This window comes from Ovis canadensis, chromosome 26, assembly GCF_042477335.2.
Source record: "Ovis canadensis isolate MfBH-ARS-UI-01 breed Bighorn chromosome 26, ARS-UI_OviCan_v2, whole genome shotgun sequence".
In the NCBI taxonomy this organism is placed as follows: domain Eukaryota; kingdom Metazoa; phylum Chordata; class Mammalia; order Artiodactyla; family Bovidae; genus Ovis; species Ovis canadensis.
The window spans coordinates 54,289,007-54,306,542 of NC_091270.1; the positions used below are offsets into that span (position 1 = coordinate 54,289,007).

The window sequence follows — 17,536 nt, forward strand, 5'->3', positions numbered from 1 at the left end:
ATAGAATAAACAACCCAATTAAAAATGGGCAGAAGATCTAAATACACATTTCTTCTTCTTCTTCTTATTAGTTGGAGTATAATTGCTTTACAGTGCCGTGCTGGTTTCTGCTGTGCATCAACATGAGTCCCTCATGGGTGTACATACGTCCCCTCCCTCATGAACATCCTTCCTGCCCCCATCCCATCCTCCTCTCTAGGTGTCACAGAGCCCTGGGCCAAGGTCCCTGTGTCCTAGAGCAGGTCCCCACTGGCCATCTGTGTTTGCACGCGGTAATGTGTGTCTCAGTGCCGCTCTCTCAATTCACCCCACCCTCTCCTTTCCCTGCAGCGTCCACAAGTCTGTTCTCTATGTCTGCATCTCTACTGCTGCCCCCAGAACAGGTTCAGTAACGTTTTTCTAGATTCCATATATGTATGTGCTAATGATATTTGTCTTTATGACTTACGTCACTCTCCGTAGCAGGCTCTGGGTTCACCCACCTCACGAGAATTCACTCAAATTCAGTCATCTTTATGTCTGAGTAGTAGTCCAGTGTGTATGTGTACCACAGCTTCTTTATTCATTCATCTGTCGATGGGCGTCTAGGTTGCTTCCATGTCCCCGACTATTGTGAATAGTGCTGTAACGAACATTGGGGTACATGTGTCTTTTAGAATTGTGGTATATGCCCAGTAGTGAGATGGCTGGGCCAGATGGTAATTTTATTCCTAATTTTTGAATAAGTCTCCACACTGTTCTTCATAGTGGCTGTATCAGTTTACATTCTCATCAGCAGTGCAGGAGGCTTCCCTTTTCTCCAAATCCTCTCCGGCATTTATTGTTTGTAGATTTTTTGATAATGGGTGTTCTGACCAGTGTGAGGTAATACATCATTGTAGTTCTGATTTGCATTAGTCTAATAATAAGTGAGGTTGAGCATTTTTTCCATGGGTTTATCAGCCATCTGTCTGTCTTCTTTGGAGAAATGTCTGCTTAGGTCTTCTGCCCATTTCACGATTGGGTTTTTTGTTATTCTGATATTGACCTACATGAGCTGATTATATACTTTGAAGATTAATCCTTTGTCAGTTGCTTCATTTGCAGTTATTTTCTCCCATTCTGAGAGTTGTCTTTTCATATTGTTTATTGTTTCCTTTGCTATGCAAAAGCTTTTAGGTTAAATTAGGTCTTCTTTACTTTTGTTTTTATTTTCATTACTCTAGGAGGTGGGTCATAGAGGATCTTGCTGTGATTTATATCAAAGAGTGTTCTGCCTATGTTTTCTTCTAGGAGTTTTATAGTTTCTGGTCTTGCATGTAGGTCTTTAATCCATTTTGAGTTTATTTGGGGGCAAGATGTTAGGAAGTGTTCTAACTTAATTCTTTTAAGAGACTGTCTTTTCTCCATTGTATATTCTTGCCTCCTTTGTTAAAGATAAGGTGTCCATAGGTGTGTGGGTTTCTCTCTTGGCTTTCTTTCTTGTTCTATTGGTCTGTATTTCTGTCTTTGTTCCAGTACCATTCTGTCTTAATGACTGTAGCTTTGTAGGATAATCTGAAGTCAGGAAGGTTGATTCCTCCAACTCCATTTTCCTTTCTCAAGATTGCTTTGACAATTTGGGATATTCCGTTTTTCCATACAAATTGTAAAATGTTTTGTTCTTGTTCTGTGGAAAATGCCTTTGGTAACTTGATAAGGATTGCACTGAGTTTGTAGATTGCTTTGGGTAGTATAGTCATTTTCACACTGTTAATTCTTCCAATCTAAGAACATGGTATATCTCTTTATTTGGTTATGCTGTCTTTGATTTCTTTCATCAGCGTCTTATAGTTTTCTGTATACAGGTATTTAGTCTCCTTTCATTGTAGTGGTAAATGGGACTGATCCCTTACTTTCCCATTCTGATTTTTCATTGCTAGTGTATAGGAAAGCAAGGGATTTCTGTGTATTGACTTTGTGATCCTGCAACTTTGCCAAATTCGCTAATTAGCTCTATTAATTTTTTGGTAGTATGTTTAGGGTTTTCTATGTGTAATATCATGTTGTCTGAAAACAGTGAGAGTTTTACTTCTTCTTTTCCAATCTGGATTACCTTTATTTCTATTTCTTCTCTGATTCCCATGTCTAGGGCTTCCAAAACTATGTTGAATAATAGTGGTGAGGGTGGGCACCCTTGTCTTGTTCCTGATCTTAGAGGGAATGCTTTCAGCTTTTCACCATTGAGAACATGTTAGCTGTGGGTTTATTGTCTATGGCCCTTATAATGTTGAGTTACCAGGTGATGCTAGTGGTAAAGAACCCGCCTGCCAGTGCAGGGGATGTAAGAGATGTGGGTTCAGTCCCTGGATTGGAAAGATCCCCTGGAGGAGGGCACAGCAACCCCCTCCAGTATTCTTGCCTGGAGAATCCCATGGACAGAGGAGCCGGTCAGGCAACAGTCCACAGGGTCACACACAGTCAGACATAGCTGAAGTCACTAAGCACAGCACACACATAGGTTCCTTCTCTGCCCATTTTCTGAAGTTTTTTTTTTTTTAAATCATAAATGGGTGCTGAACTTTGTTGAAAGCTTTTTCTGCATCTATTGAGAGTATCATATGACATTTATCTTTTAACTTGTTAATATGGTATATCACATTGACTGCTTCGGATATACGGAAGAATCCTTGCATCCCTGGGATAAATCCAACTTGATCCTGGTGTATGATCCTTTTAATGTGTTGTTGGATTCGTTTGCTAGAATTTTGTTGAAGATTTTTGCATCTATGTTTATTAGTGATATTGGCCTGTAATTTTCTTTTTTTTGTGATGTCTTTTCCAGTTTTGGTATCAGAGTAATGGTGGCCTTGTAGAATGAGTTTGAAATTGTTCCTCCCTCTCCAACTTTTTGAGAGAGTTTGAGAAGGATAGATAGTGAAGTCGCTCAGTCATGTCGGACTCTTTGCGACCCCATGGACAACCAGGCTCCTCCATCCATGGGATTTTCCAGGCAAGAATACTGGAGTGAGTTGCCATTTCCTTCTCCAGGGGATCTTCCTGACCCAGGGATCAAACCTGGGTCTCCTGCATTGTAGGCAGACGCTTTACCGTCTGAGCTACCAGGGAAGTTACACTTGAGAAGGATAGGTATAGCTCATCTCTGAACGTTTGATAGAATTTATCTGTGAAGGCATCTGGCCCTGGACATTTGTTTTTTGAGAGATTTTTAAAATCACATTTTCAATTTCATTACCTGTGATTTACTTGTTCGTAATTTCTGTTTCTTCCTGGTTCAGTCTTGGAAGGTTGATCTTCTCTACAAACCTTTCCATTTCTTGCAGGTTGTCCATTTTATTGGCATATAGTTGCTCTTAATAGTCTGTTTTAATCCTTTGTGTATCTGTGTTGACTGTTTTAATCTCTCCCTTTGCATCTCTAATTTTCCTGATTTGAGTCTTCACACTTTTTTTCTTGATAAATCTTGCTAGTGGTTTGTCAATTTTATCTTCTCACAGAACCAGCCTTTAGTTTTATTGATCATTGCTATTGTTCCCTTCATTTATTTTTCATTTATTTCTGCTCTGATCTTCTGTGATTTTTTCCTTTTACTAACTTGGGGTTTTTCTGTTCTTCTTTTTCCAGTCACTTTAGGTGTAAGGTTAGGTTGTCAATTTGATGTTTTTTCTTGTTTCTTGAGGTAGGATTGTATAGCTATAAACTTCCCTCTTAGAACTCCTTTGCCTGCATCCCATAGGTTTTGAGTTGTCATATTTTCATTGTCTTTTGTTTCTATGTATTTTCTGACTTCCCTTTAATGACTTGTTGGTTATTTAGAAGCCTATAGTTTAATTTTCGTGTGTTTCTATTTCTTATACCTTTTTTCCCCTATATTTGATATCTAATCTCATAGGTGGCTCAACTGGTAAAGAACCTGCCTGCCAGTGCAGGAAATGCAAGAGACATGGGTTCGAACCCTGGATCAAGAAGATGCCCTGGAGTAGGAAATGGCAACCCATTCCACTATTCTTGCCTGGAAGATTCCATGGATAGAGGAGCCTGGTGGGCTACAGTCCACGGGATCACAAAGAGTCAGACACAACTGAGCGTGCACACACACACACTCATAACATGGTAGTCAAAAAAGATGCTTTATATGATTTCAGTTTTCTTACATTTACTGAGGCTCGATTTGTGACCCAGTATGTGATCTATCCTGGAGAATGTTCCATGTGCACTTGGGAAGAAAGTGTATTCTGCTGTATTTGGATGGAATATCCTGAAGATATCATTAGGTCCATCCGGTCTAAATGTGTCATTTAAGGCTTGTGTTTCCTTATTAATTTTCTGTTTCATGATCTGTTCATTGGGGTAACTGGCTTATTAAAGCCTGCTATTATTATTATGTTACTGTTAATTACCCTTTTATGCCTGCTAGTGTTTGCCTTATGTATTCAGGTGTTCCTTTGTTGGATGCATAAATATTTATAGTTGTTATGTCTTGTTGGGTCGATCCCTTGATCATTATGTAGTGTCCTTCTTTTCTCTTATAATATTCTTTAAGATCCATTTTGTCTGATATGAGAATTGCTACTCCAGTTTTCTTTTGATTTCTGTTTGTATGAAATGTCTTTTTTCATTATCTCACTTTCAGTTTGTATTTGGCTCTGGTTCTGAATGAGTCTAATATAGACGGCATATACGTGAGTCTTGTTTTTCTATCCATTCAACCAGTCTTTTGTTTGGTGCATTTAATACATTTACATTTAAAGTAATTATTGATATGTATTAACATTTACTTTATTGTTTTGGGTTTATTTTTGTAGGCCTTTTCTTGTTTCCTGTGTGGGGAACTTCCTTTAGCATTTGTTGTAAAGCTGCTTTTGTAGTGCTGAATTCTCTTAACTTTTGACTATCTATAAAGCTTTTGATTTCTCTGAATCTGAATGAGACCCTTGCTGGATAGAGTAATCTTGGTTGTAGATCTTTGCCTTTCATTATTTTAAATATATCTTTCTGCAGAGATCTTTCTGCTGATAGATTGGCTGTTAACCTTATGGGGTTTTCCTTGTATGTTGCCACTGCTGCTGCTGCTGCTAAGTCGCTTCAGTCATGTCCGACTCTGTGCGACCCCATAGACCCTGGTGCAGCCCACCAGACTCTCCCGTCCCTGAGATTCTCCAAGCAAGAACACTGGAGTGGGTTGCCATTTCCTTCTCCAATGCGTGAAAGTGAAAAGTGAAAGTGAAGTCGCTCAGCGGTGTCCAACTCTGAGTGACCCCATGGACTACAGCCAATCAGGCTCCTCTGTCCATGGGATTTTCCAGGCAAGAGTACTGGAATGGGATGCCATTGCCTTCTCCTTACTTGTATGTTACTTGTTGCTTTTTTTTTGCTACCTTTAATATTTTTTCTTTGTGTTTAATTTTTGTTAGTTTGATTAATATGTATCTTGGCATGTTTCTCCTTGTGTTTATCCTGTATGGAACTCTGCATTTGATGGAATTGATTGATTATTCTTTTCTCATTTTGGGTAAGCTTTTGGCTATAATTCCTTCAAAAAATTTCTCAGACCCTTTATTTTTCTCTTTTTCTTCTAAGACCCCTGTAATTCGAATGTTGGTGGATTTAATATTGTCCCAGAGGTCTCTGAGACTATCCTCAATTCTTTTCATTCTGTTTTTCTTTATTCTCCTCTTCAGCAGTTATTTCCCCCATCTGTCTTCCACCTCACTTATCTTTTCTGCCTCAGTTATTCTGCTATTGATTCCTTCTAGAATATTTTTAATTTCAGTAATTGTGTTGTCGCTGTTTTTTCTTTATTTCTTTTAACTCCTTGTCAAATGTGTTAAATGATTCTTGCATTTTTTTCATTCCGTTTTTGAGATTTTGCAACATCTCTACTGTAATGACTGTGAAATCTTTTTCAGGTAGTTTGCCTATCTGCTATTGATTCCTTCTAGAATATTTTTAATTTCAGTAATTGTGTTGTCGCTGTTTTTTCTTTATTTCTTTTAACTCCTTGTCAAATGTGTTAAATGATTCTTGCATTTTTTTCATTCCGTTTTTGAGATTTTGCAACATCTCTACTGTAATGACTGTGAAATCTTTTTCAGGTAGTTTGCCTATTTCCTTTTCATTTCTTTTGTCTTGTGGGTTTTTACCTTATTCCTTCATTTGCACAATATTTGTGTCTTTTCATTTTGTGTGACTTGCTGGGTTTGAGGTCCCGTTTCCCCAGGCTACAGGCTCATAGTGTTTCCTACTTTTGATCTGTGCTCTTGGTTGGTGACATTGGTCCAGTGGCTTGTGTAGCCTTCGTGTTGGGCGGGACTTGTGCCTGCATTCTGGAGGCAGGAAGTGAGTTTTCTTCCCCCTCTGATAGGCAGGGCTGTGTGAGGTGGTATGTTTTGGGGTGTCCGTGGGAAGCCTGTCTGCTGCTGACTGCGCTTGTATTGTCTTGCTTGTTGTTTGCATGAGGCATCCTGTGTGGGTGCTGTTGCCAGTTGGACTCAGGGTCCTGGATACAGCTGGAGGCCTTTGTGGGTGTTCTCACTGATTAATACCCCCTGAGGTCAGGAGTTGTCTGGCAGCCTAGTGTCCTGGACTCAGCGCTCCCACCCCCAAAGCTCATGCCTGACCTCTGGTTGGGGAACCAAGACCCCACGAGCTGTTTGTTATGTCAATAAAAGGGAGTAAAAGAAACAAAAAACAGAAAGGAAAATAACTGATAAAATAAGAAATAAGCAGAAAACTCAAGAGCCAAAAAATAAAGCCCAGACAAATGGTAAAAGCAAAAATCAGACAAATAGAAACAGAAAGAACGGAACATACACCTGCACAAACCCCAAACAGACCAAAGTAAATAAGGTGCAGGAGAGTGGCCTGGCGAGCAAAGGAAACCAAGAATGATACCAGCCAATCGAAAACAAAACTGACAGCAACACGAAACAGAAAGCGAGACCACGATATAGAGCCAGCTGAGGAGCAAAGCAGAGAGAGCAAGACAACCAAGCGCCACGGAAAAGGGAAAAACAGGAAAGCAAAGTTAAGTAGTATATAAAAAGATCTATATTTAGTGCAAAAAATATCAACAAGAATAGAACAACAAAAAAAGAAAAAAAATACACAAAACTGCAGAAAGCCAAAGTAGAACTATATAAAGGAAATTAAAAGTCTGATTAAAAAACAACAAAAAATTTCTCAAAAGCCAAAATGTAGATAATAATCATAATGAAAACAGCAACCACAGCAACAGAGGGAAAAAAGAGGGGAAAAAAATCCAGACCCAACTACGGAATGAATCAAAATATAAGAATAATAATAAATGTTTTTCTCAGGTCTCAGCTGTCAGCGTTCTTTCCCCCACTTTGAGCCACAGCCCACTTCTGCTTCCCTAGGAAACCCTCCCGTAATGAGGAGTCTGGTCTCAGGACTTGCTGTAGGGACGGCTCAGACCCTAAGTTGGTGCTACTCCTGCGTGCCCCCACCTCCAATGCCCACAGCTGCCAGAGCTAGGGCGGCGTTTTCTTTTGTGAGAACACTCACTGTCCTTTTATATATTCCGTAAACACAGAGTCCACCTACCTGATGGTGCGGATTTAATCTGCAGCTTGTACAGCTGCCGAGAAGGTTTTTGATCCTTTCCCTTAGTCACTCTGCCTCTGGAGCTCAGCGGTGGTTTCATCCCCACCTGGGCCTGAGGATCGTCTCTAGGAGTCTGGGCCTGAGGCTGCCCTGGAGGGCTTGGGTCTGCCTCGGTGAGGACTGGGCCTGGCGGTGGTGCAGCTGCTCGGATCATGGGGACCCGGGCTGAACCAGGTACACAGCGAAGCACACACAGGCGCTGGACATGTGGTGTGGTAAGGATTCTTTCCTCGTCTCTGGCAGCTCTGCCCCAGTGAGGACCTAGCCTGGAGCTGGCATGGCCGCTTGGATCACGCAGACCCCACTGGTGCCTGGGGCACAGGGAAGCCAGCAGCCACGGCTGCCGGAGACAGGATGCTATAAACATTCTTCTGTAGCCTCTGTCGGCTCTGCCCCCATGAAGACCGAGTGTGGCAGTGGCGCTGTTGCTTGGATCGCAGGGACCCGGCAGCACCAGGTGTGCAGGGAAGGCAGTGATCATAGATGTAGAAGATACGGCCCTATCAGAATTCTCTTTTGTCCTCTGGCAGCTGACACTCAAAGGGCCTTCCTGGCTGGTCCTTCTCTGTTGCTTGACATAGGAGGTCCTCAAGGGCACCCCTGGCCGGGCTCCGCAGGTCAGGCGCGCAAAGGGCCGCCCTCTCTGGGGTCTTTCACTATCGGCCAGCTGCCTGCGCCGCATGTGGAGGAAGGCCACAGTGACGGCTCCACCCGCTGCGGTGACTCAGCAGTGGCGCCCTGCCTCCTCGGCTGCCCAGCGTTCCTTCAAAGGCATTCCGTGCAGGTCTCCTCCCTCCTGTCCCCTTGGGCCATCATCTTCCCTCAGTTAACAGCAGTGCTGGTCCTGGGACTGCTCTCCACTCCCATGCTCCAGCTCCCAGCCGCCGCGCTTTCAGGTGGACTTGCGTCCTCGTCTGGGGTATGTAGGACCGCAGCGCGGATTGTCCGTGCGGTTCTCGCTTCCTTCAGCCTGTCGCCGGTGAGCTGCTGGTACTCTGACGGCCTCAGATGCTTCCCCTCTGTCTCAGCAGACCGCCTGGGATCTCACCCTTGCTTCACCTCCCCCACTCCCCAGTGCAGGTCAGGTCCTGCTCACTCTCCTCCTCTTTCTCTCTTCCTTCCTTCATCCCAGGGAGTTCTGCGTTCAACTGTATATTCCCTTCTGGTGGTCAGGGGCTCCTGTTAGTACTCAGCTGGTTCTCTGTGAGATCTTCTGAACCTGAAGATACATTCCTGATGCCTCTGTGAAAATAGATGTACTCCGTTTTCACCTACTCCTCCGCCATCTTGTATCTCTTCTAAATAGACTTTTCTCAAAAAAGACATGCAAATAGACAGCAAGCACGTAAAACGATGCTCAGCATCGGTGATCACTGCTGCTAAGTCGCTTCAGTCGTGTCCGACTCTGTGCGACCCTGTAGAAGGCAGGTGACCACTAGGTAAATGCAAATCAAAAGTACAGTGAGGTGTTGCCTCCACAGTGATCAGAATGGCCGTCACCAGAAAGTCTATAAATAATAAACGCTGGAGAGTATGTGGAGAACTCTCCACATGTTGGAGAGTATGTAAGGCAACCCTCCTACATTGTTGGTAGGAATGTAAATTGTTACAGCCACTATGGAGAACAATATGGAGGTTCCTTAAAAATCTAAAAATAGAAGTACCAAATGATCCTGCAATCCCACTCAGAGGCAAATATCCAGAGAAAACCACAATTCAGAAAGATACAGGGACCTCAGTGTTAATTGCAGCACGCTTACAATAGTCCAGACGCAGAAACAGTCTTAAGAGTCAGCTGACAGAGAAGTGGATAAAGACGTGGTACACACACAGCGGAATGCTGCTCAGCCTTAAAAAGGATGAAATGATGCTATTTGCACCAACATGGATGGACCCAGAGATTACCACACTAAGAAGTAAGCCAGACAGAGACATATGTAATATCCCTTATATGTGGAATCTAAACAAATAAAAATGATACAGATGAACTTAAAATATAAAACAGAAATAGATGGACAGACAAACGAAAACAAACTTACGTTTACCAAAGAGGAAAAAGCAGAGAGGGGTGAATCAGGACTTTGGGGCTGACATATATATACGACTATATATAAAATACATAAACAGCAAGGACCTACTGTACAGCACAGGGAATTAGACTCAATATTTTATAATAACCTATGAGAGACAAAAGCCTGGAAAAGAATACAGATATATATGTGTGTGTTACTGAATTGCTTTGTTACCTGAAACTAATATAGCAGTGTAAATCAACTATACTTCAATAAAAAAAAATTAAATTTTTTTTGATAAAGAGGTTTTTTTTTTTTTTTTAAAGATTAGTTGCTATCTCTGCTCTTCCTGAGAAATAAGTGCCATAGATAATGGAAGCCAAGCAGACATCCTTTCCTTTCTCAGAGGATGTTTATGCTTCTGGGTTCTAAGTGTGTCTCACTCGTGAGATTGTCCTGAGAGCCCTCCCTGACCGCCTTCATTCTGACTCCCCTGAGTCCGCTAGCTTCGGGCCTCGGTAACTGCATCCTCAGCCTACATGGTCACAGCGCCCCCTCTGACCTTTTATTCCACTTGTGACTGGAGTCATTTCCTCTTACTCCTTGGGGTTCTTCTGACTTGCCTCTGACTTGCTTATGTATGAAACTGAAGTAGGTGACTGTTCATTGTTGTTTTCTAAATGCAGGAGGTGTACCTTAGCCTTCTTAATTTGTTTAACCTAGTTTTATTATCACAATTATATAAAAATTTAAAAACATTTAGAAAACTTAAAGTAAGTATGAAATGAGATAGTGTATCTGGTAGCCTCTGCTGATATCAGTCTGCTTGGAACTTTTCAGGATCAGTTATATTGAACTGTTAGGTTGGTGCAAAAGTAGTTGCGTTTTTGCATTGTTAAACTTTGCCGTTTGATATTGGAATACGTTCTTAAGTGTGGTTATGTTATACATCATTTTAATGTGCGTTTCTCGCTTTGTGTTTTTTTGCTAATGACTTATTACTTGCTGTTTATATTTATTTTAAACTATAGAAATGATGCTAGACAAAAGCAAATTTGAGCGATATGTTTGAGTTCAAAATGGGTCGTAAAGCAACAGAGACAACTTGCAACATCAACAGTGCGTTTGGCCCAGCAGCTGCTAATGAACACGCACTGTAGTGGTGGTTCAAGAAGTTTTGCAAAGGAGAAGGGAGCCTTGAAGATGAGGAGCATTGTAGCTGGCCCTTGGAAGTTGACAACAACCAGTTGAGAGCATTATCGAATCTGATCCTCTTACAAGGATCTACACAAGCTGCCGAAGAACTCAGTGTCAGCCATTGGCATTTGAAGCAAATTGGGAAGGTGAAAAAGCTTGATAAGTGGGTGCCTCATGAGCTGACCGAAAATTAAAAAAAAAAAAATTGAAGTGTTGTCTTCTTTTATTCTATAACAACAAACCATTTCTCAATCAGATTATTAGGTGTAACGAAAAGTGGATTTTATGTGACAGCCGGTGATGACGAGCTCAGTGGTTGGACCGAGAAGCTCCAGAGCACTTCCCAAAGTCCCACTTGCACCAGAAAAGGGTCACGGCCACTGTGGTGGTCTGCTGCCCAGCTGATCCACTGCAGCTTTCCCAATCCTGGGGAAACCACTCCATCTGAGAAGTATGCTCAGCAAACCGATGAGACGCACAGAAAGCTGCAACATTTGCCGCTGTATGGGTCAACAGAATGGGCCCAATTCTTCTCCCGACCACACGTTTCATAACCAGCGTTTCAATTGAATGAATTGGGCTACAAAGTTTCATCTCATCCGCCATTTCGCCTGACATATTGCCAACTGACTACTGCTTCTTCAGGCATCTTGAAAACTTTCTGCAGGGAAAATGCTTTCACAACCATCAGGAGGCAGAAAATGCTTTCCCAGAGTTCATCAGATCCTGAAGCATGGATTTTTTTTTTTTTTTTTGCTTTATTTCTTCTTGGCAAAAATATGTTGATTGTGATGGTTCCTGTTTTGATTAATAATGATGTGTTTGAGCCTAGTTATAGTGATTTAAAATTCATGGTCTGAAAACGCAGTTACTTTTGTACCAACCTAATGAAACTCCAGTACTTTGGCTACCTGGTGTGAAGAGCTGATTCACTGAAAGAGACCCTGGTGCTGGGAAAGATTGAAGGCAGAAGAAAAAGAGGGCGACAGAGGATGAGATGGTTGGATGGCATCACTGATTCGATGGACATGAACTTGGGCAAACTCCAAGAAATGGTGAGGGACAGGGAGGCCTGGCCTGCCACAGTCCATGGTGTTGCAAAAGTCGGTCACAATTTGGCAGTTGAACACGATAGAAAGTTAGTGTCCCATGTTGTTCCTGTTGGAGCACAGAAGACATCGAAAGGCGTGGATACAGTTGGTTGCTCAGTTCTATGTTCTTTTAAAAGATGGCTGTTGGCTAATTTCTGCCCACTCTTGTGGATACAAAGTAAAGTTTAAGATAGTGGTAGCTGAGAGAGGTGGGACTTTGGAAATGCAGAGCTGTAATAAAGAAATAACTAGGTTTGCTCTGAGAATGCAGCCAGGGAGTTGGAGGAAGATTCTTAGAATAGTTGTTATTTCCCTTGGGCTCTGGTAGGATCACGAGTTTGCAGAATTTGTGGACTACAGGATCTTGGGGTAGAGGTGCTGGGAGTGGCAATGGGAAGGACAGGGAAAGGGATGAGAGCACAGCTGACGTCTCCGTGTGGCCCAAACACAGAGGCAATGGAGGTGACTAGTGTAAACGGGCAGTTGGGGTTGGCTGTGAAGGGGCTTACCGACCTGCCACAGGATATGGGCTTTCGTCTTGTGCAGGATATTTGTAAACGGGGGATTTTATTTTATCACACGCATGATGGCAGTGTGCAGGCTGGGGAAGAAGGGTGACAGTGCAGAGAAAAGAGGGTTTCCCTTTTGTATTTGCAGGACATTAGGGAGGAATCAGCAGATCACAGTCAACGGAGAGAAGATAAAACAATAGAAAAATAGTAGAATAAAAACTAAATCACAGAAGCCAAATAGATCTGGAAGGAATCTGATAGAACAGGCATTCATGAGATAGGGTTATCAGGTAAAATCAGGATGCCCAGTTAAATTTGAATTTCAGATGAATAATGATTTTTTTTTTTTAGTGTCCATATGCCCCATGAAATTATCAAGACATACTTTCAATAAAAACTATTTTTTGTTTGTTTGAAATTCTGGGTATGCTATTAATTTTATTTGGGAAGTGTTTTAATCCTAGTATGCTAAAAAGGTTGTGAAAAGGCTTGGTGGTCAGACTCAGTGATCTGGTCCTTCTTTTGATGATATTGAGATAGGATATAACCATATTTGTTTTGTGGCGCGCATTTATATGTATCACAGGGAGAACCTTTGGGGAGTCTTTTCTGTATTTAAATGACTAGTAAGGATTTTACCTTAGGAGATTTAAAGTTAACTTGATCAAGAAGAAAAAGGGGAGCTACAAAGAAGGGAAAATTCAGACTCCTGAAAGCACCTAACACTCAGCAGACTAGATGGACAATGTCTTGTGTATTCCAGGAAACAAACGGGGGTGTCACCCCCGCCGAGAGGGGTCATCAGTTGCTTCGTCGAGTGTGAACAAGGCCGCGCTGCCATTGTTGTTTATGCTCTTGATGTACAGTGGCCCCTGTGTTCTGGCTTCTGTTTTTATTAGCACTGTAAAAGCATTACACCCCCCCCCCCCCACCCTGCAACAATAAACACTTCCAAGAGTGTGAGGTCATAGTAGTATGACCTCATAGGGAGCCAGGTCCTTGGAAGCCCTGTGAACCAGCAGACAGTGGCTCTGGGGAGGTGGAGGGTCCTGGGGAAGGACCGGGGAGGAAAGGATGGCCTGGGTGCACCCTCAGCTCCAGGATGGCCTCTTGGTGTCTGTCATACTGCTGGTGAGTCGGTACTGCCATCACACTTCCAGGCTTTCTGAGTTAGAAAGTGCAGCCTCTGCTTGTTTGAGTTCTCTCATTAACTCTGAATGCGGTGGAATGGAGCCATCTAGGACTGGAAATGCTTATCTTCATTTTATTCCTTCCTTCCCTCTTCTCTGCATTTTTTTTTTTTTTTCAAGAAGATTCAGAGTATTCTGATTGGTACAGATTTTTAAATTACCTCTTCCTGGTGAATGTGAGGAAAATGAGGTGAAATAGACTGGCCAGGTCAGGAAGAGAGGCGGTAAACATGAGAAATGAGAAACGTACGGAGTAGGGATCAATACTGCACTTTAAAAATTCTTGTGTTTTTAAGTACGTGTAATGGATGTATTTGTTAGGATAAGCCTCTTGTATCCTAACAGCATCATTGCAGTACCACGTATGTAGTATAATTACGCTGTTTTCATGGAGTGATTAAATGCCCGCCCTGAGTTTGCCCTGAGAAGTAAAAAGTAGCAGTGTATTTGAGAAGAAAAATCCTTTCTTTGACATTATTTTCTTCTACACAGTCACTAATATGCAGAGTAAGAGAATGTATCGGGGCACAACTCCAGGGGTTTTCTTTTCATAATTATAAAGACTGCTTGACTGTAAATAAAAGAGTTCTTAGAGTAAATGTTTTACACTTCCACCATTTATTTGGGAAAACACAAAGGGTGAGGTGACCTTTAAAAGAAATAATTTTCTGTGAATTTGCTTACAGGTTTGCTGTATATAATAATTAAATAATTCAATTGTCTGGTAGGATACATTTCAGAAAACCATTTGGTAACGTGAGCTTTATAAAGGAAGGTTTACGATGAAAACAATACTTAAATGTATTTACGTGAAGATTTTATTGTAATAAGGCAATTTATTTTAATTGATGGGTCCTTCTGTTGGAAAATTGTTTAAGGTGACTGATTGTTCAGGGAGGGTTACCAAATGTCTTGGTTTGCCTGGGTGGATTCCCATTTGTGTCTGTTGTCTTGGCATGGACTATGGTTTAGCATCTGACTTTGACTTTAGAAAAATGAAGCGTTATTATCAATGATTACAGTAAAGGAAGTCAGCGCAGGCTTGCACACCTCCACTTTGAACTTCCAGCTTCTCCACAGTCGCGTCTGAAGTGTGTGAGCTGATGTGTTGAACAGAAATTTCACATGGTTTGGGTGTAAAAGACTTGTGCAGTGCTTGCTAAGTGGGCTTGGCGAGAGGCTGAGAGGGACAGTGACCTCTTCGCGTCCGGCAGTGGCTGGGGGCGCCGGAACCCTGCAGCCCCAGGCGCTCCTTGGACTACTGCCGGCTGTGCAGAAGCTACCACGTAGCTGGTGGGTCAGTGCGGCATGGGATACTGTGATTTAGGTAGATGGGTGCCAAGGTAGAGCTTGAGCAGTTCTGCTTAAAAATGTCTTCCCTTTGCTATAAGGATTTTTTGTAAGTTTACAACTAGTTTTTTTTTTTTTTTCTCTTGGTAACATCTTTTTCCCCACATTGTAACAATTGCAACCACGTATTTAATGATTTTACCATCTCTGTTTCCTTCTCAGACTGTCCTGGTTTGGACAGTCTGTGATTCTCTGCTTATAATTCAGGACAAGTTAAAGAGCTGTGGAGTAGGGCAGGGGAATGCAGACTAGGATTCAGGGTCTCCTGGAATGGCTTTTACATCACTGAAAGGCTGTGAAAAAACAACAAAATCAAAAAAGCATGTGTGACAGCGAGCTTGTGCGGCCTGCAAGCCTGAGATATTTACTCTCTGGTTCTTCACAGAAAAAAAAAATTTTTTTGCTTTAGAGTCCACAGTAAGTGTGCTGGAAGGCTCCTTAAGCACAGTTGTTTACCACGGGCGTAGCTCTGCTTTGCTAGATGTCAAAATGAAGGTCTAGGAATCACAGCGTTATCAATGCTGGTGGTATAGTGTGTGCTGTGGCACCAGCGAGAGCTGAGGCTCTCACGGCGTGGTTGTGCAGCTTCCTGAGACCCTTTCAGTGGGTTTGTGAGGCCAAAATTATATTTTTATAACAGTGCAGCACTGTTCTCCTCTTTCACTCTGTTGATACTAAAGTTGATACACACTGACTGAACAAAAGCAGTGATAGAAGCCCCAGTGCCAGTTGAGGCAGTGGCACCATGCTGGTCCAGGTGTCAGACTCTTCTAGAAAATCTCAGGGACAGAGGAGCCTGGTGGGCTGCAGTCCATGGGGTCACTACTAGTCAGACACGACTGAGCGACTTCACTTTCACTTTTCACTTTCACGCATTGGAGAAGGAAATGGCAACCCACTCCAGCGTTCTTGCCTGGAGAATCCCAGGGACGGGGGAGCCTGGTGGGCTGCCGTCTATGGGGTCGCGCAGAGTTGGACACAACTGAAGTGACTTAGCAGCAGCAGCAGCAGCAGCTGTGCATTCAGAATAAAAATGCAGGCCGGTTTCACCTAATGATGTCCTTGGTAAAGCAGTGCCAATTAATTACTTTTCAGCCCTTGGCTACCTGCTATTTAATTTCACGTGCTGTGAAATGGAAACTCTACTTGAAGCACTCTAGGAAAAGCATTCACGTAGTTTGAGTTGTGAGCTTTATGCTAGTCACTTTTTTCATGGAAATGCCATTTTCTTTCAAAGTCTAACTGATAAACTGGCTTTGGCAAACATTTTCTTGAAAACTAATGGAGTGAGCCTATTTAAGGAAAACAACTGTCATTTTTTTGTTGTTGTTGCCAGTGATAAAATTTAAGTTTCAATAAAAAATTAGAATTTTGGAAAACTTGTATCTACCACCATGTTTGGCAGCTTCCCAGTACTAGCAACTTTTCTGAGGATGTTAGTGGCAATGTTAGTAAATGGGATTTTCTTTTTTAAATAATGAAATGTGTCAGCAAATATTCTTCAATTGACCGATTCCTGTTGCAGAATCATGCCTGGGTAAGATGCATTCAAAGTGTGGGACATTTTTAATGTAAGGGTACAAAAAACTCACTGATACAAGTTTAGATTCTATCAGTATATTACAACTAACTTTTAAGAAACTACCACTTGTTTTATTTTGGCATCATGTCAAAAAGCAATATCCACAATTAAGGATATTAAAGTGCTCCCTATTTTTCTATTTCTGTGGAGGCCAGATTTTCTTGATATTTTCAGCCACAATGATGTATTGATGATCTAATGTAGAAGTGGCTGTGAAGTCCAGCTGTCTTCCAGCTGCATCAGACATTAAAGAAATATGTAAAAGATGTAAATCTCTGTTGCTTGTCTCTTTACAATTTATGCTATTGTTTTAGAAAATATAGTTATTTTAAATTAAATATGTTTGTCTATATTTGTGAAATGGATTTTTAATTATTAAGTGAATATTTGAATTTTTCCATTTTAATTACTCATGCAATGAGTATAAGTAGACATAACCCATATACACAAAGGTCTTTGAAGTCTTCTATACTTCTAAGAATATCAAGGTTTGAGACCAAAAGGTTTGAGAACTACTTATCTAGGGTTTCAGCAATCACTTCTCTAGTATGTCAAAATAGTATAACTGAGAATATTTTTATTAATTAAGCATAAGGTATATCGTTTAAAATAGTTTTTCGTTTGTTCTACAATATCGTGATAATTTCCTCAGCTATTTTCCTTTTTGCCACACAAGAGCAATCTTTTCTATTTTGTTTCCTTCTTTATCAATTCTTACAGCAATGCTGGGGTGAAGACAGCTCTGCTAGAGGCTCATTCTGAAATGGGGAGCACTGAAATTCTGGAAAAGGAAGCCTCAGGGGGTCTCAGTAATTGTACCAGCAGCAACATCGAAGCAGCCAAAAGGCTGGCCAAGCGCCTTTATCAACTCGACAGGTTCAAAAGGTCGGACGTGGCAAAGCACCTAGGCAAGAAGTACGTTCCGTTCCAGGGCTGGTGTCTGAGTGCATCCTTATAAGCGTGCAGGCGCGCGCGCGCGTGTGTGTGTGTGTGTGTG

The 17,536-nt window shown here is 41.9% G+C and overlaps 1 protein-coding gene across 11 annotated transcripts in view; it reads left to right on the forward strand.

The window, feature by feature from the left end:
* PSD3 (pleckstrin and Sec7 domain containing 3) overlaps positions 1 to 17,536 on the forward strand; it is a 589,734-nt gene that overhangs the window by 340,513 nt on the left and 231,685 nt on the right. For all 11 annotated transcript variants that reach the window (XM_069572780.1, XM_069572779.1, XM_069572782.1 and 8 more), the window contains one exon: positions 17,260 to 17,454. In XM_069572780.1, coding sequence (XP_069428881.1) covers positions 17,260 to 17,454 — 195 coding nt within the window. The remainder of the gene's footprint in view (positions 1 to 17,259; positions 17,455 to 17,536) is intronic.